We start from the raw sequence: 25745 nt of genomic DNA, 5'->3' as shown, positions 1-25745 counted from the left end.
AGGGTGTCCCAGAAGGGACCACCAGAGGAGGTGCTGAGAAAACCAGGGGATTTAGAAGGGACTGAGGAGTAACGTGAGGCGCGGGGGGAAACAAGAGAAGGGCAGTAAGGGGGCGGGACTCCGGTCACCTAGGCAACACGGCCACACCACACTATTGGCTGGTCTTTTGCTACGTCATCCCCCGCGCCCCAGCGTCCGCCCTCGGAACCCCCGGGGCACGGCCTCCTACGGCTGCTCGACCCCGCCCTCCTGGACAGCAGGGTAGGGAGGATCATATCAGCCTCTGTGGCTCCGCGGAGGGGTCCAGACGTATCAAAAAGGGACCACAGGAAGCAATGGTGACGCTCTTGGAGCAAAGACGGTAGCTGAGTGAAAGGAAGCGGTTCTGCTGGCTCCACCGCCCTCCACCCCCGAGGCGGTGCCCCGCCCCCTGCCAGTAGCACTTCTTTAAATGGCTCAGGGCGCTAGGAAGGGGTAGGCGGGTCCGGCGTCTCCGGGCCAGGGCCGGTGGCTCCGCCCAGCCAATCGACGCCCCGCGGCGGGCAGGCCTCCAGCCAATCGCGGCTCGGCTACGGGGCAGGAATGGGTGGGCCCGAGGCCAGACGGAGAGGTCCCGCCGCGGTGAGCGAGGTCCCAGCCCGTCACTGGTGGGTCCCGGCACTGGCTGGTCGCGACGCTGCTGGCGTTCCTGAAGGTGGTCGTGGAGAACCTGGTAGCTGAGGTGAAGAGCGATAGCCTGGCTTGGGAATCTACCTTGGGCTGGAGGAGGGAGAGGCGCGCCCCGGAGATCTGCGGAGGCGGGGTCTGGGTGAGACCGGGGTGGGGGGGTCTCAGATTCAGGGTGTTAATAGGGAGGGTCTGGGGACCCGAGACAGAGTTCGAGACCCCGGAGGGGAGGCAAGGTTGGGGCAGTATTTTCAATTGGAGGGAGTTCGAAACTGGGACGTGGGGCGTTTGAAGAAGCGAGAGAACAGAGGGGAGGAACTTTTGAGATGGGGAACCTGGAGATTCGATTCCACTTGGGTCTTCGGGACAGGATGAATTCGGGGCGTTATCGTGTTCTTGGAAAAGGTATGAGAGGTTTGAGAGTGAGATCCTGAGCATTTGGAGAAGCGAGATAGAGTCAAGGATTCTTGGACTCCAAGACGCACTGGTGGGGGAAAGAAAGGGGGTTGCCGGAAAGATTTCAATGTTCGGGTCTTGGAGCCGGACAGCGAGTTTGGAGAAGTCCAGGGGCGTTTGAAAGTCAGGAGAATAGAAGTGGAAGTATCAAAATTAGGATACGTAGTCTCCCGAACTAGATCGTAGCATTGTAGTCATTGAGCGGTGTGTTCGGACTTGGGTCTCGGGACGAGAATCCCGGACTTTGAAGGAACGGAGGCACCAGGAGAAGGCAGATTTAGAGCCGGAGTCTGGGGTGGGGGAGGGGTGTTCCGGGCGTGGAGCTCAGACTCACCGCCCGGGAGGCAACGGAGGGCGGGGCTCGGCGGCCGCCGGCAGCTGGACGTCCGGGTGCCCTTCCCCCACCCGCCCTTGCCCCTGTGCGCATGCCCTGAGGGAGGGCGGGGGAGTGGGTTCGTCCCCTGGAGGAGCGGAGCCCCCTGGGGATTGTGGTGCGTGCCCGACGTCAATTCGTGTACCTGGAGGCTGTTGGCCCCCGTTTCCCAGAAGACCTTGGGCCAAATTGGGGCGTTTCTGGAGTCTCTAAGGACCCGTGAAGGGGCGGGGCCTTGCAGCACCGAGGCCTGATTGGGTGGGTCCCCTGGGGGCGGGGCTTGGTCTGAGCTGAGTTCTAGCAAGTTTTCCTATGGGGCGCGCTTTGGGGGAAGCTGAAAGCGCAGCAGCGGGAATGAGGCAGGGCCCCTTTCCTACTCTTGGGAGCGCTCCCCGTCGGTTAAGGAAGAGGGCATAGACAGAAATATCCTGACTGTAGAAGAAGAATCACAACATACAGGTGCCCCAAGAGGGCTCCAGGAGGCTCGAATATAGTAGGCACTCGGTAAATCTGTTGGGTGAATAATTGGCAATTAACTCTTGATCGAGACCGGGTGTGGTGGTAATCCCAGCTACTCAGGAAACTGAGGCGAGAGGATCCCTTGAACTCCGGACTTGGAGACTGCCGTGAGCTATGATCGCGCAGCTGCACTCAGCCCCGGGTTAGACCTGTCTCTAACAAAACAAACAGAACTCTTGTTTATTAAGCAGTTCCTGTGTGATGGGCCCTATGCATACTTTTCATCTCCTTGACAGCGGTGGTGAGAAGTATTTTTTTAAGGTCCCCGTTTTACAGATAAGGAAACTGAGGCCCTAAGAGGAAATTCACTCAGGTCACTTACCACAATCACGCAGCTGAGCGGTTTCCAAGACAGAAAATTTGGGGTTCCCTACTTCTAATTCAGGTCTCATTTGCTCCACACTTATCTTGCGTGCTCCATGTTTGAAGAAATGAGTACTGTGGAAGAACGGTTTTAAGGCTTAGAGGAACTTGAGTTAGGATCCTTATTTTGCAGATGAGGAAATCCCCATGGATGTAAATGCACTCCTGTTTGAGACCACAACAGGCAAGTAAGTAGGATTTAAATCCAGCTGTACTTAAGTCCAGATCTTATTTTCATTTATTTACTTATTTATTTTTGAGCTAGAGTTTTGCTCTTGTTGCCCAGGCTGGAGTACAATGGTACAATGGTTCGATCCTGGCTAACTATACAACCTCTGGCTCCAGGGTTCAAGCGATTCTCCTACCTCGACCTCCTGAGTAGATGGGATTACAGGCACACACCACCACACCCTGCTAATTTGGTATTTTTAGTAGAGATGGCGTTTCTCCATGTTGGTCAGCCTGGTCTCCTGACCTCAAGTGATCCACCCACCTTGGCCTCCCAAATTGCCAGGATTACAGGCGTGAGCCACCTGCCCAGCCCTTATTTTCTTGATCCTATATGTATTCACCTCCTTAACCTTGTAGGATTCAGACAGCCTTCATTTTATAGATGATTAAACTGAGATTCAGATGATTAAAAATCACCAACAATTCAGTTGGCCTGAGAAAGTGGGATTTGAGCCAGCAGTACAGTGCCTGGTGTCTGACATGCTCCTATGCCCCTCTTCTCTCCACAGGGCATCATGGTGGGAGGCTTGAAGCGGAAACACTCTGATTTAGAGGAGGAGGAGGAGGAGAGGTGGGAGTGGAGTTCAGCAGGCCTTCGGAACTACCAGCAAGCCCTGCTCCGCATCTCCCTAGAGAAAGTCCAGCACAGCCTGGGCCCCCGAGCACCCAGCCTCCGCAGGCATGTCCTCATCCACAACACCCTCCAGCAACTGCAGGCCGCACTTCCCCTGGCTCCTGCCCCTGCCCTGCCCCCTGAGCCCCTCTTCCTGGGTGAGGAGGATTTCTCCCTGTCGGCCACCATTGGCTCTATCCTCAGGGAACTGGAGACCTCCATGGATGAAACTGAGCCTCCTCAGAATCCAGTGGCTCCCTTGAGCCTCCAGAATGAAGTGCCACCCCAGCCTGATCCAGTCTTCTTAGAAGCTCTAAGCTCCCGGTACTTGGGGGACTCTGGTCTGGACGACTTCTTTCTGGACATTGATACATCTGTGGTGGAAAAGGAGCCTGCACGGGCCCCACCGGAGCCTCCTCACAATCTCTTCTGTGCCCCAGGTTCCTGGGAGTGGAATGAACTGGATCACATCATGGAAATCATCCTGGGATCCTAAAACTGTGATGCAGGGGATCCTTCCTGTGTCATCTTCAGGGGGCCTGGATCCTTGAATGCAACTCTGGGTGTGTTTTTGTGGGGGCTCTAAGCATTGACTATGGCCTCCTTTCCTCCCATTTCAGGGTTCTACAAACTGTCTTGCGTGTGTGTGTGTGTGTGTGTGTGTGTGTGTGTGTGTGTCTGGTTACCCCGGCCTTCTGTGAAGGTGGGTCTTCTTGAGTTAATTTATCTGTTCCAAATGCCTTAATGAGACTCTTCCTGGGAGTCTGATTTTCCACTTACACATTTCTTCCGCCTTTCCCGCTCGTTCCCGCTCCCCTGTGACCACTGGGGCCTCAGGGAAGATAAAGCTGGGCCTGTAGAAGGATGGCAGGGATGTGCTGCCCGGACGCTGTAGAAACCCAGGCTCGGCCTCTTGCACCTTGAGGGGTGGGAGGGGCTGGTCTCCTCCCTCCAGGCTGAACCCTACTTTCTTGGCAGGACCCCAGTCTCAGTAGCCTCCTGATTTCAGAGCCTGGCCGGACCACGTGCAATAGGGTGGAAACCAAACTGCTCCATGCCACGTTATTTAAAAAGAAAGGCAGAATTTGTGGTGGGTTATTTTTATTGTTTGTAATTTTTTTAATAAAAGTATTTTGGAAGGAGTGATGTTGTCTTAAGTTTCTACACTTCACTGGGTCAGTGGGAGGGACCTAGTAAGTTCCTAAACATCTGCCCCACTTCCCTGCATAGTTGGGGCAGGTGTACCACTGCACATGACATTGAGTGCTTGTTGGCTGGGTGCTCTAGTTCCCACTTGTAATCCTAGCACTTTGGGTGGCCAAAGTGGGAGGATGCGCTTGAGGCCAGGAATTCGAGGCCAGCCTGGGCAATATGGTGAAACCTCGCCTCTACAGAAAATACAAAAAAGTACCTTGGTACGGTGGCACGCACCTGTAGTCCTAATTACTGGACTGGGGAGGCTGAGGCTGCAATAAGCCATGATCGCAACACTTGCACTCCAGCCTCAGAAAAATAAGTGCTTGTTAAGAGCACTGTTCTAGCCACTTTATTTGAATTAAGTCCTTTAATAATCATAATTACCTGGAAGTAGGTACTATTCCCACTTTTCATACAGGAGGAACCTGAAGTTCAGAGAGGCCAAGTCACATAATTCAGGGCCGCACAGCTAGGAAGAGCAATGACCAGGGAGCTAGGCTGAAACTAAGCCTCCAGAGCCTTGTCCTTCACTTACAAATGTTGCTGCTTAGACTTACCAGCCCTGTGGGTGGGCATGGGAGGGAGAAACTGAGTTACATGGAGTATGTGTCACTGAATGGGCTGCTAAGGCCCAGAGGGACAAGAAATGCCCAAAGACCCATGTACTAAAAGACGTTTTTAGGAGAGTTGGCTAGGAAGCAGAGCCCAGATTAGAGTTATGGTGCTAATAATGCTTTTTTTTTTTTTCGAGACAGAGTCTCACTCTTGTCACCCAGGCTGGAGTGCAGTGGTGCAATCTCAGCTCATTGCAACCTCCGCCTCCTGGGTTCAAGCAATTCTGCTTCAGCATCCTGAGTAGCCAGGATTACAGGTGTGTGCTGCCATGCCTGGCTAATTTTGTGGTTTTGGTAGAGATGGGTTTTCACCATGTTGGCCAGGCTGGTCTCAAAATCCTGACCTCGTGATCTGCCTGCCTCAGCCTCCCAAAGTGCTGGAATTACAGGCGTGAGCCACTGCGCCTGGCCTGAATTTTTTTAAGTAGAGACAGTTTGACCATGTTGGCCAGGCTGATCTCAAAACTTCTGACCTCAAATGACCTGCTTGCCTTGTCCTCCCAAAGTGCTGGGATTACAAGGCATGTGCCACTGTGCCTGGCCTGTGCTAATGCTTTATTTGGGAGGTGCAGGCCCAGGCTGCTGAGATACAGAAAAGGAGAAAGGAGGTGAAGGAAGCAATAATGTGATACCTACCTGTACTGGCTATGCTTTTACAGTGGTCTTTGAAGACATGAAGCGAGTAAGCTCACACAGCATTAGGGACTTTTCCGGAGGCGTTGCAAGGAGGAACCACACCTGGGTATAGTCCATAGGCGGAGAAAGGACGGGGATTTTGCTTGTGGTTTCTGGGTCAAAGCCAGATTTCTCAACCTGAAGCGGTCATTGTCAGAAAGTGAAGGGATAACCTGAACGGGGGTGCCAATCCAGAGAGAGAGGAATGAGGTGGCCCGGGGGATCTCAAGAAAGTAGGGCCGGGTGCGGTGGCTCAAGCCTGTAATCCCAGCACTTTGGGAGGCCGAGGCGGGTGGATCACGAGGTCAAGAGATCGAGACCATCCTGGTCAACATGGTGAAACCCCGTCTCTACTAAAAATACAAAAAATTAGCTGGGCATGGTGGCGTGTGCCTGTAATCCCAGCTACTCAGGAGGCTGAGGCAGGAGAATTGCCTGAACCCAGGAGGCGGAGGTTGTGGTGAGCCGAGATCGCGCCATTGCACTCCAGCCCGGGTAACAAGAGTGAAAACTCCGTCTCAAAAAAAAAAAAAGCCCACAGCAAACATCATACCTGGTTGCTTTCTTTTCTTTTCACCACAACCTCTGCCTCCTGGGTTCAGGCAATTCTCCTGCCTCAGCCTCCTGAGTAGCTGGAATTACAGGCACACGCCACCATGCCCAGCTAATTTTTTCTATTTTTTTTTTTTTTAGTAGGGACGGAGTTTCACCATGTTGACCAGGATGGTCTCGATCTCTTGACCTCGTGATCCACCCACCTCGGCCTCCCAAAGTGCTGGGATTACAGGCTTGAGCCACCGCACCAGGCCCTTTTTTTTTTTTTTTTTCTTTTGAGACAGGGTCTGGCTCTATTGACCAGGCTGGTCTCAAACTCCTGGAATCAAGCGATTCTCCCGTCTCAGCCTCCCAAAGTGCTGGGATTACAGGCATGAACCTCCACACCCAGTCTCCAGTGACTCCTTGTCACACTCAGAATAAAACCCCAGCTCCACCAAGACCTAGAAGGACTGACTTATTCTCACTTTAGAAACTTTCTCAGTTCCATCTCCCACTCTCTCCTTCACTCAACTCCCTTGACCCCAGCTCCTTCTCACCCTTTGCCCTTACTGTTAAATCTGCCCATTTGACATTTTTCCCAATAGCTTCACCAATCCTAATACCTCCTTCTGAGAGAGGCCTTCCCTCCCCTTCCTAGCTCAACACATCCAGGTGGGTCACCACCCCACCACAACCTGTTTGATTTTCTTTTTTCTTTTTTTTTAGATGGAGTCTTGCTCCATCACCCAGACTGGAGTGTGGTGGCGTGATCTTGGCTCACTGCAGCCTCCACCTCCCAGTTCCAGCAATTCTCCAGCCTCAGCCTTCTGAGTAGCTGGGATTACTGGTGCACACCACCATGCCTGACTAATTTTTGTATTTTTAGAAGAGAGGGAGTTTCACCATGTTGGCCAGGCTGGTCTCGAACTCCTGACCTCAGGTGATCTGCCAGCCTCAGCCTCCCAAAGTGCTGGGATTACAGGCGTGAGCGATCGCACCTGGCCTGATTTTCTTTTCTTTCTTTTTTTTTCTGAGATGGAGTCTTGCTCTGTCACACAGGCTGGAATGCAGTGGTGCAACCTTGCCTCACTGCAACCTCCACCTCCCAGGTTCAAGCGATTCTCCTGCCTCAGCCTCCTGAGTAGCTGGGATTACGGGCGTGTGCCACCATGCTCAACTAATTTTTTTTTTTTTTTTTTGAGACAGAGTTTCGCTGTTGTTATCCAGACTGGAGTAAAATGGCACGACCTCAACTCACCGCAACCTCCGCCTTCTGGGTTCAAGCAATTCTCCTGCCTCAGCCTCCCAAGTAGCTGGGACTACAGGCGTGCACCACCGCACCCAGCCTAATTTTTGTATTTTTAGTGGAGACAGGGTTTCACCATGTTGATCAGGCTAGTCTCGAACTCCTGACCTCAGGTGTTCTGCCAGCCTTGGCCTCCCAAAGTCTGGGATTACAAGTGTGAGCCACTGCGCCCAGCCCCTGATTTTCTTTTAGTAGCACCTACCCAATCTCAAGTTACTTATTTCCCAACTCTATGTAGCCTCCTACTCCTGGGAACTCTGGGAGTTGTGTTGGTCTGTGCCTAGAACTATGCTTGGCACAAGTGCGCTCTCAAAAATTATTTGTTGTTGAAAAAATCGGCCAGATGCAGTGGCTCATGCTTGTAATCCCAGCACTTCGGGAGGCTGAGGCAAGAAGATTGCTTGTGTCCAGTTCAAGACCAGCTTGAGCAACATGGGGAGACCCCATCTCTGCAAAAAATTAAAATTAGCTGGGCTGGTAGCATGCCCTTGTAGTCCCACCTACTTAGGAGGCTGGGGTGGGAGGATTGCTTGAGCTCAGGAACTAGAGGCTACAGTGAGCAGAGAGAGCGCCACTGCACTCCAGCACTCTATCAGTGTGACAGAGCAAGATCCTGTCTCAAAAACAAAAAAATAAGGAAAAAAAATCAACTCCAGATTTAGCAATGGCTAACCTTCCCTCCGATCTCTCTGAACTCATCTCCCCTACGTACCCTCACTGGTAAGCTCCCACCACACCATTCTCTGCTGTTCCTCAAATACACCACACTCCAAACTGAAGATCTGGAGTAATACCTGCCTCGACCGGGCGCGGTGGCTCACGCCTATAATCTCAGCACTTTTGGAGGCCAAGGCAGGTGGATCACGAGGTCAAGAGATCGAGACCATCCTGGTCAACATGGTGAAACCCCGTCTCTACTAAAAATACAAAAATTAGCTGGGCATGGTGGCGCATGCCTGTAGTTCCAGCTACTTGGGAGGCTGAGGCAGGAGAATTGCCTGAACCCAGGAGGCAGAGGTTGTGGTGAGCCGAGATTGAGCCATTGCACTCTAGTCTGGATAACAAAAGCGAAACTCTGTCTCAAAAATAAATAAATAAATAAATAAGTAAATAAAAACCTGCCTCAGAGAGAAAGTGTCAGAGGGAGCCTGTGGTACACCAAGGACTCCAATAATGGCTCAGATTTACTGAGTGCCTGCTGTGGGCCTGGCACTCTTCAGCAGGGACATGAATAAAACAGGCAATCCCAGCTCTCATGAGGTGTAGCCAGGGGGGAAGAGTGAAATACACAAGAAAAATAATGCCAGGCACAGCAGCACCTGGCTATTTTCCCAGTAACTCAGGAGGCTGAGGCAGGAGGATCGTCGGAGGCCAAGAATTCAAGACCAGCTTGGGCAACATAGTAAGAGCACATCTCTAAAACAATGGAAAAAAAAATTAGCTGAGCATGCTAGTCCCAGCTATTGAGAAGACTTGGGTGGGAGGATCCCTTGAGCCCAGGAGTTGAGGTTACAGTGAGCTGTGATTGCAATACTGCACTCCAGCCTAAGTGATAGAGACTCCCACTCAAAAAAATCAAATAAATAAAACAAACAAATAAATAAAAAGGGCCAGTTGTGGTGGCTCATGCCTGTAATCCCAGCACTTTGGGAGGCTGAGGCAGGTGGATCAGCTGAGGTCAGGAGTTCAACACCAGCGTGGCCAACACAGTGAAACCCCATCTCTACTAAAAATACAAAAAATTAGCTGGGTGTGATTGCAGGCTACTCGGGAGGCTGAGGCAGGAGACTGGCTTGAACCTGGGAAATGGAGGTGACAGTGAGCCAAGATCACACCATTGCACTCCAGCATGGGAAACAAGAGCAAGACTCTCTCTCAAAAATAAATACATACATACATACATACATACACACATACATACATAAGGCTGGGTGCTGGGGCTCATGCCTGTAATCCCAACACTTTGGGAGGCCAAGGTGGGTGGATTATTTGAGGTTAGGTGTTCAAGACCAGCCTGGCCAACATGGTGAAACCCAATCTCTACTGAAAATAGAAAAATTAGCCAAGCCAGGTGCAGTGGCCCACCCTTGTAATCCCAGCACTTTGAAAGCCTGAGGCAGGTGGATCACCTGAGGTCAGGAGTTCGAAACTGGCCTGACCAACATGGAGAAACCCTGTCTCTACTAAAAATACAAAATTAGCAGGCCATGGTGGCACACGCCTGCAATCCTAGCTAGTTGGGAGGCCGAGGCAGGAGAATTGCTTCAACCTGGGAGGTGAAGTTGTGGTGAGGCAAGATGGAGCCACTGCACTCCAGTCTGGGCAGCAAGAGTGAAACTCTGTCTCAAAAAAAAAAGAAGTGAAAATGTTTAAGTCTGCCAGGTAGTGATAAACCCTGTGGGGGGAGGGGTGAAGCAGGCGAGTAAGGAGGTAGGGGTTGCTATTTAGATAGGAAGGCGAGATTGGGCCTCAGTGATAAGGTGACAATTGGGTAAATCCTGAAGCAGCCCCAGGAGAGGTGGCTCCCGGTGCAGTCCCAGCACTTTGGGGAGGCCACAGCGGGTGGATTTCAGTTCATGACTTTGAGACCAGCCTGACCAACATGGTGAAACCCCATCTCTACTACAAAGTACACAAACTGGACGGGCGCGGTGGCTCCCGCCTGTAATCTTAGCACTTTGGGAGGCAGAGGTGGGTGGATCACCTGAGGTCGGGAGTTCGACAGCAGCCTGGCCAATAGGGCGAAAACCCGACTCTACTAAATATACGAAAATTAGCTGGGCATGGTGGCACATGCCTATAATCCTAGCTACTCGGGAGGCTGAAGCAGGAGAATCGCTTGAACCCGCGAGGCAGAGGTTGCGGAGAGGAGAGATCCCACCATTGCACTCCAGCCTGGGCAACAAGAGCAAAACTCCTTCTTAAAAAAAAAAAAGAAAAATACAAAAATTAGTTGGGCATGGTTGTGGGCACCTGTAATCCCAGCTACTCCGGAGGCTGAGGCAGGAGTATCGCTTGAACCCGAGAGGCAGAGGCTGCAGTGGGCCGAGATCGGGGCATTGCACTCCAGAGCGAAACTCCGTCTCAAAAACAAACAAACAAAAGAGTGAGCCGCCGCGCCCGCCCCTTCCCCTCCCCCTAACCCCCCCCCCCCGCAGCTCTCTACCTGCCCGCAGATAACTTAGGGAAGGGGAGTCGCGCAGCTCCCTAGCACCGCGATGGGGCCGGTGAGGAGCGCCCCCTTTCCAGATGAAAAAAACTGAGGCTCCGAGAGGCTCAGCTCCTTCCCTAACACCGCACTTGTGAAAAAGAACTGGCCGCAGAAGTGGAAAGGCTGGCCCTGCAGAAGGAACCGAGTCCCCGAGGGCAGAGTACCCGTTCCCCAACCTGCCCTCCTCTGCGGCGGGGGATGGGCCCGCGGCCGGCCCTGGGCGTGGCAGGAAGGCCAGGTCCCTCCCCGCTGCCCACCCTCCGCCCTGGGCCTGCCGGGGTACCGGGGAGGTGGCGGCGGCCTGGAGCCGGCCTGGCGCCTCCTCCCTCCCCAGAGGCCGGACGGGGCGGGCCGCGCCTCCCCCCTCCCCCCGCGCTGCCCCAGCGGGCGGAGGCTTCTCCCCAGGCCTGCCGGGCCCCGTGGCGTAGTTGATGGTTTCGTTTCCCCGGGCCCGGCCTCTCTTCTTCTCCCTTCCCCCAGCGTTTGAATTCCTGGATCCTTCTCCATTTTCTGGTCCCAGCTCCAGTGTCGGCTCCTCGAGGAATCTCTCTCTAGGACCACCCTGGTTCCAGGCGATAATCCCGTCTTATTTTGTTTTCTTCAAGTTAGTGAACCGAAAGGGAAATGATTTTGCCCGTCGATTCATCTTCCAGGGCCTTCTGATCCCATTTGGATTGAAAAACAAAGGTCCATAGAGCAGACTACAAGCCTCACTTCTTGGACCTCCTTCCTTGGCAGCCCCTCCCCCAGTCCAGCTGCCCTGGCCCTGCCTCCTGACAGGTAGCACCTCAGGGCCTTTGCACTGGCTCTCCCCTGTCTGGAACGCTCTTCCTCCAGTTTTCCTACCTCTCTCATTTGTGTTTTCGTTTGTTTTTTTGAGACAGAGTCTTTCTCTGGCACTCAGGTTGGAGTGCAATGGGGCGATGATCCTCACTGCAGGTTCAAACTCCAGGGTCCAGTGATCCTCCTACTTCAGCCTCCCAAGTAGCTGGAACTACAGGCACCCCCACCTAATCCTCCCAAGGATTTTGTAGAAGCAAAGTCTCCCTGTGTTGCCCAAGCTGGTCTTGAACTCCTGGGCTCAAGTGATCCTCCTGCCTCTGTCTCCCAAAATTCTGGGATTACAGGAGTGAGCCAACTGGCCAGTCTGCTTCCTATGCTGAATTGTCACCTCTTCAGACATAACACATCCCCCTCCCCAAAGCTGCGTATCTCTCGGCTCACTGCAACCCCCATCTCCTGGATTCAAGCAATTTTGCCTCAGGCTTCCCAGCCCAGCTAATTTTTGTATTTTTAGTAGAGATGGGGGCTTCACCATGTTGGCCACACTGTTCTCAAACTCCGCACCTCAAGCGATCTATCTGCCTGCCTTGCCCTGTCACAGTGTTGAGCCACTGTGCCTGGCCTGCTTTTTTTCTTTTCCTTTCCTTTGCACCTATCTGCTCCTAAGGTACTAGGTAATTTATTTGTTTATTGTTCATCTGCTCCCATGAGAGATTTTCTTTGTTGTTGTTGTTGTTTGTTTTGTTTTGTTTGAAATGGAATCTCGTTCTGTCGCCCAGGCTGGAGTGCAGTGGCACGATCTTGGCTCACTGCAACCTCTGCCTCCCAAATTCAAGCCATTCTCTGCCTCAGCCTCCAGAGTAGCTGAGCTGGGATTACAGGCACCCACCACCAAGCCTGGCTAATTTTTTGTTTTTTTTTTTTTTTTTTTTTTTTTTTAGTAGAGACGAGGTTTCACCATGTTGTTCAGGCTGGTCTTGAAGTACTGACCTCGTGATCCACCCACCTCAGCCTCCCAAAGTGTTGGGATTACAGGTGTGAGCCATTGTGCCTGGCCAGAGATTTTCTATAATTTAACTACCCTTTCTTCAGTGCCCGTAATGGTGTCTGGCACTCAAAAGGGAGTCAAGACACGAATGTTTGCAAATCAGTGAATGCATTTGTGTTCATATATATCTTCTCTCTCTGCCTCCTACCCTGATCCATGAGAGGGGAGACTCTGTGAGGTTTATCCAGTGCTATATCCTCACCATGTACAATAACAGCCACCACATAGTAGGTACTTAATCAATGAATCAATGATTCCTCTAAGTTTTTCTGTTTTATTTTGTTTTTTCTTTTCTTTTCTTTTCTTTTTTTTACAGAGTCTTACTCTGTCTCCCAGGATGGAGTGCAGCAGCCTGATCCTGGCTCACTGCAACCCTTGCCTCCCAGGTTCAAGTGATCCTCCCACCTTAGCCTCCCAAGTAGCTGGAATAACAGGCATGAGCTAATGCTCTGGGCCTTTTCCTTTTCCTTCATGACCTGGAGTGAGCCACTGGGAGACTCCAGGTCCAGTCCTCACTTTTGCCAACCATAAAAAATGGATTCTGGAGGGCAGAAGATGTGAATCTGCCTAGCAGGGGCCTAGTTCTCATGAGCATCTTACCATCATTTTATTATAAAAAGTTCAAGCACATAGAAAAGATGGGGGCAGGCGGAAGTATTCTGAGCATCTGAAATACTCTCATCTAGATTTAATTGATAATTATTGGCCAGGCAACAACTGTAACCCCAGTGCTTTGGGAGGCCCAGGCAGGAGGATCCCTTGAGTCTAGGAGTTCCAGATCAACCTGGGCAACATAGTGAGATCTTATCACAACAAAAAAAATTTGAGAATTAGCCAGGTGTGGCTTGGGCGTGGTGGTTCATGCCTGTAATCCCAGCACTTTGGGAGGCTGAGGCAGGTGGATCACGAGGTCAGGAGTTCGAGACCAGCCTGGCCAAATGGGGAAACCCTGTTTCTACTAAAAATACAAAAAATTAGCCAGGTCTGGTGGCAGGCGCCTGTAATCCGAGCTGCTCAGGAAGCTGAGGCAGAGAATTGCTTGAACTAGGAGGCAAAGGTTGCAGTGAGCTGAGATGGCGCCACTGCACTCCAGCATAGGCAACAGAGCGAGTCTCTGTCTCAAACAAAAAAAGAAGAAGAATTAGTCAGGCATGGTAACATGTGCCTGTGGTCCCAGCTCCTCCGGAGGCTGAGGTAGGAGGATTCCTTGAGCCCAGGAGATCAAGGCCACTTGAGCCATGTTCATGCCCCTGCACTCTAGTCTGGGTGACAGAACAAGACCTTGTCTTCAAAAAAAAAAAAAAAAAAAGTAATGAGTTGATAACATTGTGCTAAGTTATCTTTATCTACATATGTATATATATTGTTTCTTTTGCAAAACCTTTGGAGAGAAAATTGCAAGCATCCTGATATTCTATCCTTAACAGTTCAGCAGGCATGTCTTTTTTTTTTTTTTTTTTGAGACAGAGTCTCGCACTGTCTCCCAGCTGGAGTGCAATGGCACGATCTTGGCTCACTGCAACGTCTGCCTCCCGGGTTCAAGCCATTCTTCTTCTTTAGCCTCCTGAGTAGCTGGGACTACAGGAGCCACCACGACGCCCGGCTAATTTTTTGTATTTTTAGTAGAGGCAGGGTTTCACTATGTTGGCCAGGCTGGTCTCCAACTCCTGACCTTGTGATCCATCCGCTGTGACCTCTCAAAGTGCTGGGATTACAGGCTGAGCCACCATGTGCGGCCAGCATCTCTTAAAAATAAGGACATTGGGCCAGGCGTGGTGGCTTACACCTGTAATCCTAGCTTTCTGGGAGGCCAAGGAGGGCAGATCACCAGAGCTCAGGAGTTTGAGACCAGACTGACAGTGCGAGACTCCGTCTCAAAAAAAAAGGAATAAGGACATTAACCTACAAGCCCCAAAAATACTATTTCACTTTTTTTTTTTTTTTTTTTTTGAGCCGGAGTTTCGCTCTTGTTACCCAGGCTGGAGTGCAATGGCGCGATCTCGGCTCACCGCAACCTCTGCCCCCTGGGTTCAGGCAATTCTCCTGCCTCAGCCTTCTGAGTAGCTGGGATTACAGGCATGTGCCACCGTGCCCAGCTAATTTTTTGTAATTTTTAGTAGAGACAGGGTTTCACCATGTTGACCAGGATAGTCTCGATCTCTTGACCTCGTGATCCACCCGCCTCGGCCTCCCAAAGTGCTGGGATTACAGGCTTGAGCCACCGCGCCCGGCCCTATTTCACTTCTAATAGAATCAAGAATTCCACAATAACAACGAATATCCAGTCTATTTCAAATCTCTCCAGGACCCAAGAACATCCTTTATAGTTGCTTTCTTTTCTCCAAAATCAGGATCCAGTGAAGGATCACGTGCTAATTTGGTTGTAATGAAGAAATTACATACTATATTTTATTCTGGGATATTCCCCCACCCGAATCCTTTTTTTGTGTGTGTGAGACAGAGTCTCACTCTGTCATCCAGACTAGAGTGCAGTGGCACAATCTTGGCTAACTGCTACCTCTGCCTCCTGGGTTCAAGTGGTTCTCCTGCCTTATACTCCTGAGTAGCTGGGATTACAGGCACATGCCACCACGACCAGCTGATTTATTTTGTAGTTTTAGTAGAGACGGGGTTTCGCCATGTTGCCCAGGCGGGTTTCCAACTCTTGACCTCAGGTGATCCATCTGCCTTGGCCTCCCAAAGTGCTGGAATTATAGGCGTGAGCCACCACACTCAGCCCCAAACCATTTTTTATCTTTTCTTGACATTGAATTTCTGGCAAAATAGCCCAGTCGTGCTGTAGAGTGTCCCACATTCTGGATTTGTCTGACTGTGTTTAATTTGTTCCTCTCTATTGCCAGTAAACTGGAGGCTGAATCTAAAGGCCTGGGGAGATTCTGCTTATGCAGTGAACTGGGAGACTCCACAGGGTATGTCCTAATTCTTATTAATGTACTTCCTAATCCTAATGCATTATGGTAGGTGGCACCCAGTGTCCCGCCATTGGTAATGCAGAATTTCATTACATGATTAAGATTATGAGGGCTACATCATAAAAGGATTTCATCCTTTGCAGTTAGCAAATAACCTTTGAGATGATGCTTTAGAGCCTGTCAGGACCCTATCTCTAGACTGTGCTCTTATAGATACCATCCTATTTAAACTTTGCTGTGAAGAGGTAGGCAAGACTATCCTTATTTAACTTCGTGTAGCTTGGAGAGGTCGATCAGTTTTCCAAGGTCACAAATCTACTGAGTGGTGAATCCGGAGTCGGAATTTGAACCCGGGCATATCTGTAGTGTAGACCCCTGTCGGGGCGTGATGTGTAAGAACCTTAATTGCCATATTTGGCAGGTGCATGGGTAGTTGTGAGGGGCTCGTACTTTGAGAGGCAAAAGGCCCACCCGCCACCATTCCCCAGGGTAAAAAGCCACCTCTTTTCACCCTTCACTAGAGCAGCTGCCCGGGCATGCGCCCTGAAGCCAACCTCCCCTCCTTCAGAATCCGCCCCCTACAGGCTCCGCCCATCACCGTCCAGAGCCAATCCCTGGGGCGAAGGGAGGGGCAGCCACGAGAGTGGGCGTCGCTAAGGTTAGTTAGGAGTCTGGAGTCGTGCGCTCGAGTCAGAACTGCGTCTTGCGATCCAGGTGCCGGTTGCTGGAGGAGAGTGAGCAAGCGATGCTGCTGCCGCCGTTTCCTGATTGGCTGTGGATGGCTACCTCTTTGTTCTGATTGGCCGCTAGTGAGCAGGGTATGTAAATGAAGGGGCCTGGGGAGAGAAGGGGTGCCAGCGGCCGGGTCCTTTACGAAGTTCGATCCCTGGGTCCGACAGGTGCCCGTCTGGGCTGACCGGGATCGAGACACACGGGCCTCTATGTGCCGTCTGCCCCGGCCGGGCCGGGTGAATCACGCCGCAGCCCGAGAAGGGGGCGGAGGCGCCGGCTCCCTGGCTCCGGCTGCGTGACTCACCCGCCCCCGCCGCCGCCGCCGCTTCGGGAGGAGCCGCCTCCACTGCCGGAAGCGAGCGGAGGCCGGGCGCACAGAACAGCCCGCCGGGGGTCCCGGCTCTCACGGCCCCGGGAGGCCGGCAGGAATCACAGCCGGGAAGCGGGGCAGTAGGAGTCCTGGGGTCAGAGGGGCCAGAATCCCCGGGGGAAAGCCGGCCTGGGCACCGCTAGGGGGCGCCGGGACCCGGGGGCGGAGTCGGGGGTCGGGGGCGGAATTCCTGCGGTTCCTCACTCCTGGGACCGCGGGGAAGGGGACGGAGACCCAGTTTTGACTAGTGTGATGGTCCACTCTTAAGATCTTGCTAGGCAGGGTCCCGGGAACTGGACCCTGGACCCTTACTGGCCCAAAAAGGTAGGTAGCGCCAGGGGTCCAAAACTCCAACCCCACCCCCAGCCACTCCAAGAAGAGAGTGGGTCCTCAAACTTATCTCAGTGACTGACCCCAGTGCCCAGCACGATTTCCCGGCAAGCCCCGTCGATTCTGCCTCCCAAATAAATCGTGACTCGACCGACTTCCTTCCATACACTACCAGCTCCTCCTCCAGGCCATCACCATCGTCCGTCCCAACCGAGTACAGCTTACCAGTGGTTCTCAGATTCCCCCTCTTCCTCCCCTCCCCCCAGTCTTCCTCAAAGCAGCCATGGGGGGACGGAAACCCAGTCAGCTCACAACACCACTCCCCTCCCTGCTCAAATTCCTTTAATGACCGCCCACCACGCTCATGATAAAATACAGACTCCCTACTTCTGCATATGTGGCTTTCTGTGACCTGGCTGGTGCCCGTTTCCTCTGCTGCTCCCCAATCTGGTCTCCTACCATGTCACTCTCTGTATGCCAGGCATGCTAGTCTCTTTCAGTTCAAGCCCATCCAGCCTCTGGGTCTTTGGTTGCCTTTTTTTGTTGATCCCTCCTCCCAGAATCCTTTTCCCAGGGGGTCTCCCTTGGCTGACTTCTCTGGCCTGAGGGCTCCATTCAAATGTCACCTCCTCTCGGGAGCCTCCTCTGATCATCTGAAAGGTCTCCAGGACCTTTTAGTGTCTTCCTGTAATTCTCTGTACATTTCCTGTGTTTGCTTATTTATTTACTGTTTGAAATATATAGTAGACAATAAATATTAAACTATGTGAAACTAGTTTAGTATTTATAATTTATACATAATTACTTATAATAAACTATGTGAAACAGCTGCTTTTGTAGGGGAAAGGTGAATATTGGCCATTCCACATGGTTCACTGAAGACATTATAATGTTATCATTAAGAGTATTTATTGGTGGTCTGGGCGAGGTGGCTCACACCTGTAATCCCAGCACTTTGGGAGGCCTAGACAGGCAGATCGTGAGCGCGGTCAGGAGTTTGAGACCAGCCTGGTCAACATAGTAAAACCCTGTCTCTACTAAAAATACAAAAATTAGTGGGCGTGGTGGCGGGTGCCTGTAATCCCAGCTACTGGGGAGGCTGAGGCAAGAGAATTGTTTGAACTTGGGAGGCAGAGATTGCAGCGAGCCGAGATCTCGCCATTGTACTCCAGCCTGGACAACAAGAGAGAAAAATTGTCTCTCAAAAAAAAAAAAAAAAAAGGTGTGGCAGCTCAGTTATAATACCAGCACTTTGGGAGGCTGAGGCGGGAGGATGGCTTGAGGCAAGGAGTTTGACACCCTGAGCAACATAGTGAGACCCTGTCTCTACAAAAAATAAAAGGAGAAAGAAAAAAGAGTACTTATTGACTGACGCAGGAGGATTGCTTCAGGCTAGGAGTTTGAGACCAGCCTGGGCAACAAAGTGAGACACCATCTCTATTTTTTTAAATAAAGAAGTCCATAAATATACTTTATAAAATATAAAATACAAAATGTAAGAAGTCTATAGGCTGGGTGCGGTGGCTCACGCCTGTAATACGAGCACTTTGGAGGTCGAGGTAGGCAGATCACTTGAGGTCAGGAGTTTGAGACCAGCCTGGGCAACATGGTGAAACCCCATCTCTACCAAAAATACAAAAATTAGCCGGGCGTGGTGGCTTATAGCTACTCGGGAGGCTGAGGAACGAGAATCACTTAAACCCGTGAGGCAGAGGTTGCAGTGAGCTGAGATCATGCCATTGCACTCCAGCCTGGGCAACAGAGCGAGACTCCATCTCTTAAAAAAAAAAAAAGTCTATAAATATACATCTACAATTAAATAAAAATTGCCTATATCTTTAAAGTTCCCTAACAAAAGCTAGGCACAGAGACGCTAAGTGACTTGCCAAAGATCCTACCTGCAGCAGCTGTCAGATCCAGGCTTTGAACTTGACATTTGTTTTCCATAACTTGACTTTAACTCCCTGCTCTCTGCAGATGCTGAGCAAGGGTCTGAAGCGGAAGCGGGAGGAGGAGGAAGAGAAGGAATCTCTGGCAGTCGACGCCTTGTGGCTGGATCCTGGCCACGCAGCGGTGGCACAGGCACCTCCGGCTGCAGCCTCTAGCTCCCTCTTTGACCTCTCGGTGCTCAAACTCCACCACAGCCTGCAGCAGGGTGAGCCAGACCTGCGGCACCTGGTACTGGTGGTGAACACGCTACGGCGCATCCAGGCTTCCATGGCACCCACGGCTGCCCTGCCACCTGTGCCAAGCCCACCAGCAGCCCCCAGCATGGCCGACAACCTCCTGGCAAGCTCAGACGCTGCCCTCTCAGCCTCCATGGCCAGCCTCCTGGAGGACCTCAGTCACATTGAGGGCCTGAGTCAGGTCCCCCAACCCCTGGCAGATGAGGGGCCACCAGGCCGTAGCATCGGGGGAGCGGCGCCCAGCCTGGGTGCCTTGGACCTGCTGGGCCCAGCCACTGGCTGTCTACTGGACGATGGGCTTGAGGGCCTGTTTGAGGACATTGACACCTCTATGTATGACAATGAACTTTGGGCACCAGCCTCCGAGGGCCTCAAGACTGGCCCTGAGGATGGGCCGGGCAAGGAGGAAGCTCCGGAGCTGGACGAAGCGGAACTGGATTACCTCATGGACGTGCTGGTGGGCACACAGGCACTGGAGCGGCCGCCGGGGCCGGGGCGCTGAGCCCTTGTGTTGGGATGGTTGTCTGGTATCTGAACTGAGCTTGGTGGCTGGACCAACTGTCCTCAAAAAGACACAGCTGGCTTCCCGAGTCTAGAGAACAGGGCTTGGCCACTTTGCAGAGACAGAATCCAGTCCTGGACAATTTCACGTCCGTCCTCCTGTCTCAGGGCTAGCGGGGAAGCCTGGGATTAGTCCCTAGTGATGGAATGACAGGATCTGGTGGCGGACTGAATTCCCTGGCCCTGCAGTCATAGCTTGGGCTGTTCCTTCTCTGATCTGGGAAGAGACCCCAATCAGATTTTTCAAATTAAAAGCAGTCCTGGGAAATCTCAAATCTGTGTGCTTCTTTGTCTCTGGGCAAATGTGAAGGCGAGATATTTTATTGGGCTTAGACAGACTGTGCCAGGCAGAGTTCTAAGCACTCGACATGGGTTAACTCATTTAATCATATAACAGCCCTACAAGATGGGGTAGCTTTATTATCATCCCCATTTTACAGGCAAGAAAACTGAGGCTCCAAGGTCATCACTTGAGGAGGTGGGTTTTAAAGTGTGAACTGAACTTAGTTTGTTTTAGGTAGGGTCTCACTCTGTTGCCCAGGCTGGAGTCCAGTGGTCCGGTCATGGCTCACTACAGTCTCAAACTCCTAGGCTTAAGGGATCATCCTGCCAGGTCACTTTTTTTTTTTCTAAAATTTTATTTCTTTACCTTGCCAGCAGGACGTCAAGGCCACTTTTTAAAAAAGAAAGCACACTTTGGGAGGCCAAGGCCATTGTATTACGAGGTCAGGAGTTTGAGACCAGCCTGGCCAAGATGGTGAAACCTTATCTCTACTAAAAATACAAAAGTTAAAAATAACAACAACAAAATACAAAAGTTAGCCAGGCGTGGTGGCACACACCTGTAGTCTCTGCTACTCTGGAGGCTGAGGCAGGAGAATCACTGGAACCCGCGAGGCGGAGGTTGCAGTGAGCCGAGAACATACCATTGCACTCCAGCTTGGGCAACAGGAGAGTCCATCTCAAACACAAAAAATGACAGCAAGTCCTCGCCTGGCGTCTACTTGTATTTATTGGAGGGGAGAGGGAGAGGTTGCTTTCAGAATGGTCCAGAAATAAAAACACAAAACCTGGAGCCTGGGCAGATCCTCTCCAGGAGCCCTGAGAGTCGGCTCTCTCGAAAAATGGGGATGGAAAGGGGGACAACAACCCGTTTTCAGAAATAAAATCCACTCAAATCTGTGTTGGGCAAAGGATAGTGCTGCTTGGAGGCTGTGTCTGAAATAAGCCCACCAGCCTTCGTGGCTGGACTGCGGAGAGGGCGCTCAGGGCGCAGGCAGCTGTGCCTTCCTTCTAGAAGAAACCCAGGCCCGGGCAAGCTGGGGCCACCTGCCCGTGTGCTGGGCCCGGCCGGAGCGCAGGGTGTCAGCAGCCGCCCCCGCGGTCCAGCCGCATTCCAGGCCCGGCTGGGAGGGGCCCCACACTCAGCGGCCTGGCGCGGGACCCAGGGTGCGTCCTTCCTGACGGCCTGGGGGACAAGGCGGAGCCTGGGGGTGGTGCACGGAGGGTAGGGAGTGTCACCGTGAAAACTGTGGGCGCGCATGCAGAGAGGCGCCGGGGGCTGGACGGTGAATCCCGGGGCCAGCTGGGCCTTGAGCGAGGGAAGTGCCGCCATCGTCGGGTCCCCGAGCCTCGCCTCTGACCGGAAGCCCCGAGGCGGCTGAGGCAGGGGTGGAGCGGGGCCAGGCGGGGAGCTCCGGGTCGGCCCCTGGGACCGGGAAGGGGCGGGCAGAGTGGCGCTTCCTGGAGGAGCAGAGGAAGTTGGGCCCATTCTGAAAGTGAATGAGGTGGGCCGCGGAAGGCAGGGTGAAAATGGCCTGCGGGGAGCTGGCGCCCAGGCGGAGGGTCTTCCAGGTGCCTGACTCGAACCCCGGGCGACTCCAGCCCCTGGGCAACTGGGACTCGGACTGCTTTGCCGCAGACCCAGAACTCGGGCGCCTGGGCTGAGCTCAGCACCGCCCCCTGGTGCCCAGCCTGGGGCTCTGCGATGCCGCCGTCTTCGGTTCCCTAGAAATCTTTTTATTTTTATTTTATTTATTTTTATTTTTTAAAGATGGGGTTTCCCCATGATGGCCACGCTGGTCTTGAACTCCTGACCGCAGGTGATCCACCCACCTCGGCCTCCCAAAGTGCTAGGATTACAGGCGTGAGTGTGGGCCTGTTTCTTATTTCCTTTTCCCCAGTTTTTTTTTTTTTTTTAAAGAGATTGGGTCTCACTATGTTGCCCAGGCTGGAGAGCAGTGTCTGTTCAGGGAGCGATCATAGTGCTGTACAGCCTTGAACTCCTGGGCTTACGGGATCCTCTGGCCTCAGGCCTTGGAGTAGCTGGGACTAGGATTAGAGGCACAAAGCACCGTGCCCAGCTAAGGACCTGTTTCTGATGTCTTCGACTGCCAATACTGGGGTGAGCTGATCCTCCCATTTGCCCCTGTGCCTGCTTCACCAATGATGCCCCCTCCCCCCAGAGTCTCTAGGTACAGTTGCATAGGTTGTGCACTGCACATATAGGCTCCATATGTAAATGGCTGCCACGCATGTTCCAGATACCCTTCATTTACATATTTATTACAAGTTTGCCAGCAGATGGAGGTCAAGTGTCTGCAGGAAGGGGCATGTCTTCTACACAAAATCATCAAATGGACTAGATTAGCCCTGGTCCCATTCCTCTGGCACCCTCAGGTTTATGAATGGCTCATGTGTGAGGACCTGCCCCTCTCTGCCCATGTCTGACCCCCAGATGGGATGTGCAGGCTCCCTGGCTCTGGTGTGCAGCTCCACCCTCGGGCTCAACTCCAGGAGGCCACACCACCTTGGCCCGCAGACTCCAGGGCCCACACCCTTTCTAGCTGAGCTGTTAGCCCTGGCACTGCCTGTTGTCACCTTTCACCTATATTTTTGAGATAGAGTCTCACTGTGTTGCCCAGGCTGGAGTGGCCCAATCTCGGCTCACTGCAACCTCCATCTCCCAGGTTCAAGCCATTCTCCTGCCTCAGCCTCCCAAGTAGCTGGAAATACAAGCGCCCACCACCATGCCTAGCTAATTTTTGTATTTTTAGTAGAGACAGGGTTTCCCTATGTTGACCAGGCTGGTCTTGAACTCCTGACCTTGTGATCCACCTGCCTCAGCCTCCCAAAGTGCTGGGATTACAGGCACGTGCCCAGCCTGCCTTTCACCTTTTTCAAACTTCTGTGTATGCCTGCCATGACACCACCTAGGCCAGCTTCCCTCCATGGCATTCAACAGAACACTCCCCAAACATACAACACACACTCACACTCCTCACACTCACACCCGGAAGAGCTGTGACTAGCTATCTGGTCTCCTTTTTCCTCCCTCCCTTCTTCCCTTCCCTCATTTAGCAAAAATTTATGAGCACACACCTATTGTATGCCTAGACCTTTGTAAAGGGTAATCTGACCACATCTCTCCCCTGTCCCTGGGCCCTTATTACCCCAATTCTCTGGGGTCTGAACTCTGTACCTTCCAAGGCTTACCTTCTACCTCTGTTCCTATTCATTAAACACTTATTGAGCACCTATGGTATGCAGTCCTAGCACATTGCAAAAATCGAACACAGAGATGTTATTGAAGCACGATGCTGGAGAGAAGTGATTGTTCATGACAGCCAGATCTCCTGGGTTTGACCCCAGCTTTGGCCAGATGTGATGGCTCATGCCTGCAGTCCCAGCTACTCAGGAGGCTTGGGGCCAGAAGTCTGAGGCTGCAATGAGCCATGATTGCACCACCACACTCCAGCCTGGGCGACAGGACAAGACCCTGTCAGAGAGAAAGAAGAAAGAAAAGAGAGAAGAAAAAGAAAGAAAAGAAAAAGGAAGGAAGGAAGGGAGAGGGGAAGGGAGAAAGAAAGAAGAGGAAGGAAGGAAGGGAGAGGGGGAGGGAGAGAAGGGAGGGAGGGAGGAAGGAAGGAAGGAAGAGAGGAAGGGAGAAAGAAAGAAGAGGAAGGAAGGGAGAGGGGGAGGGAGAGAAGGGAGGGAGGGAGGAAGGAAGGAAGGAAGAGAGGAAGGGAGAAAGAAAAGAGGAAGGAAGGGAGAGGGGGAGGGAGAGAGAAGGGAGGGAGGGAGGGAGGAAGGAAGGAAAAGGCAGGCAGGGAAGGAGAAAGAAAAGAGAAGAAAAAAGGAAGGAAGAGAGAAGGAAAGAGAGAGAAAGAGAAAGCAAGGAAGGAAGGAAGAGGGAAAGAAAAGAACGAAAGAGAAAGCAAGCTTTGGCCGGGCACAGTGACTCACATCTGTAATCCCAGCACTTTGGGAGGCTGAGGCAGGTGGATCATGAGGTCAAGAGATTGAGACCATCCTGGTCAACATGGTGAAACCCCATCTCTACTAAAAAAAAATACAAAAAATTAGCTGGGCATGGTGGCGCGTGCCTGTAATCCCAGCTACTCCAGAGGCTGAGGCAGGAGAATTGCCTGAACCCAGGGGGTGGAGGCTGCGGTGAGCTGAGATCACGCCATTGCACTCCAGCCTGGGTAACAAGAGTGAAACTCCGTCTCAAAAAAAAGAGAGAGAAAACAAGCTTTGCCATTCAGTGGCTGTGTGACTCTAGGCACAGTACTTAACCTCTCTGAGCCTCAGGGTCCTGACCTGTAAACTGGAACGGTAACAGTATCTGCCCCAAAGTACAATTGTTCTGGTGAGAAATGAAACAGCAAGGGTCACTGAGTGAGGGACCCTCCAACATTTTCAGGATCGCTAAGCTGCTGGGTTTGGCTGGAAAGGGGAGGAAAGCAGTAAGCTAAGTGACAAGACTGGAAGAGTCCGCAGGGCCACGGCAAACAGCACCCTGGATGGGGGACTTAACTCTGTAGGCGCTGGGGAGCCATGAAGTAAAAGGACCCCTTCTCTAGGTGGGCGGCATCGTCATGGAGGTGACACTGGAGGCCATGAGCCCAGGGGAGGAAAGTCTGGGGAGGACACACTCAGGAAGCCTGGCAGACAGACAGGCTGTGGGACTAACAGGCCATGGAGGAGGGGTCTCAGACCAGGCTCAGGGCTCTAATCAGGGGACTGGGGGACAGTGGGGCCACCCCTAAGATGGTGACTGGGGAGAGAAGCAGGTCTGGGGTTGGGGGTGAGGCCAGGGAGGGACCCAAGGGGTGCGGCATGGAGCTGGGGAGACACCCAGGGTGCAGCATGGAGCTGGGGCCCTGGGACGGGAGCTCAGGAGAGAGGACTGGGGTGTGGGGGCGCGTGTAAAGGGTGGGCTTCAGTCCAGTGTCCCTTGGCTGGACTGGGTGGGGTGGAATGGCTGGACCAGGCAGGGCAGGTCAAGGCTCCTGCTTGGCTCAGACTGGGTCCAGAGAGGGTGGTCCCTGGGGAGAAGCGTCCACCTCCTTCCCCAGCCCCACAGGATGTCCTGTGTTTACTGAGGTGGCCACGGCCGGAACCAGGACACTGGTGCCACCCCCCAACTTAGCTTCCCATGGCCACACCCCCTCAGGCAAGGGAGAGCACAACAGAAAGACAGAGAGGGAGAGAGAAATGCACATCGAGAGAAATGCACATCGAGAGAATGAGACAGAAAGAAACCAGGAAAGACACAGAGACAGACGAGGAATAAGAACAGAGAGAAAGAGAAGAACAGAGAGACACACCATTCATAAGAACTCAGAGCAGGCCAGGCACAGCGGCTGATGGATGTCATGATCCACCCGCCTCAGCCTCCTGCTGAGGGATTACAGGCGTGACCCCCCACGCCTGGCCAGCTCAGCCTCTTTCTACCCTCATGTACCTAAAAACTCAGTGCTCTGAATGCTTTGTCCCTCTCATCGCTACCCAGTGCCCGCAGGACAAAGTCTGAGTCCCTCCTCATGGCCCTGCTGACCCCTGGACCTCCTCTTAGCTTTCCCTCACACTCTCACGTTAACCATTTCCTCAAAGGGCCTTTGTACTGGCTGTTCCCTCTCCCTGAAACACAGTCACTCCTTCACCATCCATGGCTTTAGATTAACTCCTATATATCCTCCAGGTGCAAGCTTAACTGCCACTTCTTCCAGGAAGTCCTCCCTGACTGCTCTTCCTAG

At 52.6% G+C, this 25745-nt stretch overlaps 2 protein-coding genes across 5 annotated transcripts; both read left to right on the top strand.

Moving 5' to 3' along the window:
* The first annotated feature begins 607 nt into the window (after positions 1–607).
* On the top strand, positions 608–4363 carry SERTAD3 (SERTA domain containing 3). Of its 4 annotated transcripts, XM_035285140.3 has the most exons (3): positions 608–721; positions 2511–2565; positions 3118–4363. In XM_035285140.3, exon 3 carries the CDS (start codon positions 3124–3126, stop codon positions 3715–3717), a length of 594 nt encoding a protein of 197 aa, XP_035141031.1. In that variant the 5' UTR covers positions 608–721; positions 2511–2565; positions 3118–3123; the 3' UTR covers positions 3718–4363. The 4 variants fall into 4 exon arrangements, with proteins under 4 accessions (XP_035141031.1, XP_035141030.1, XP_035141032.1 ...); XM_035285139.3 differs by lacking the exon at positions 2511–2565; XM_035285141.3 differs by lacking the exon at positions 2511–2565 and having other exon boundaries at positions 608–808.
* Positions 4364–16217: 11854 nt separating this feature from the next.
* Positions 16218–19979, top strand: SERTAD1 (SERTA domain containing 1). The gene is made up of 2 exons (XM_002762135.6): positions 16218–16343; positions 18935–19979. Exon 2 carries the CDS (start codon positions 18935–18937, stop codon positions 19643–19645), a length of 711 nt encoding a protein of 236 aa, XP_002762181.1. The 5' UTR covers positions 16218–16343; the 3' UTR covers positions 19646–19979.
* The last annotated feature ends 5766 nt before the right edge of the window (positions 19980–25745 follow it).

This window comes from Callithrix jacchus, chromosome 22 (genome assembly GCF_049354715.1).
Source record: "Callithrix jacchus isolate 240 chromosome 22, calJac240_pri, whole genome shotgun sequence".
NCBI classification, from domain to species: domain Eukaryota; kingdom Metazoa; phylum Chordata; class Mammalia; order Primates; family Cebidae; genus Callithrix; species Callithrix jacchus.
This window is presented reverse-complemented; position numbering and strand designations above follow the sequence as displayed.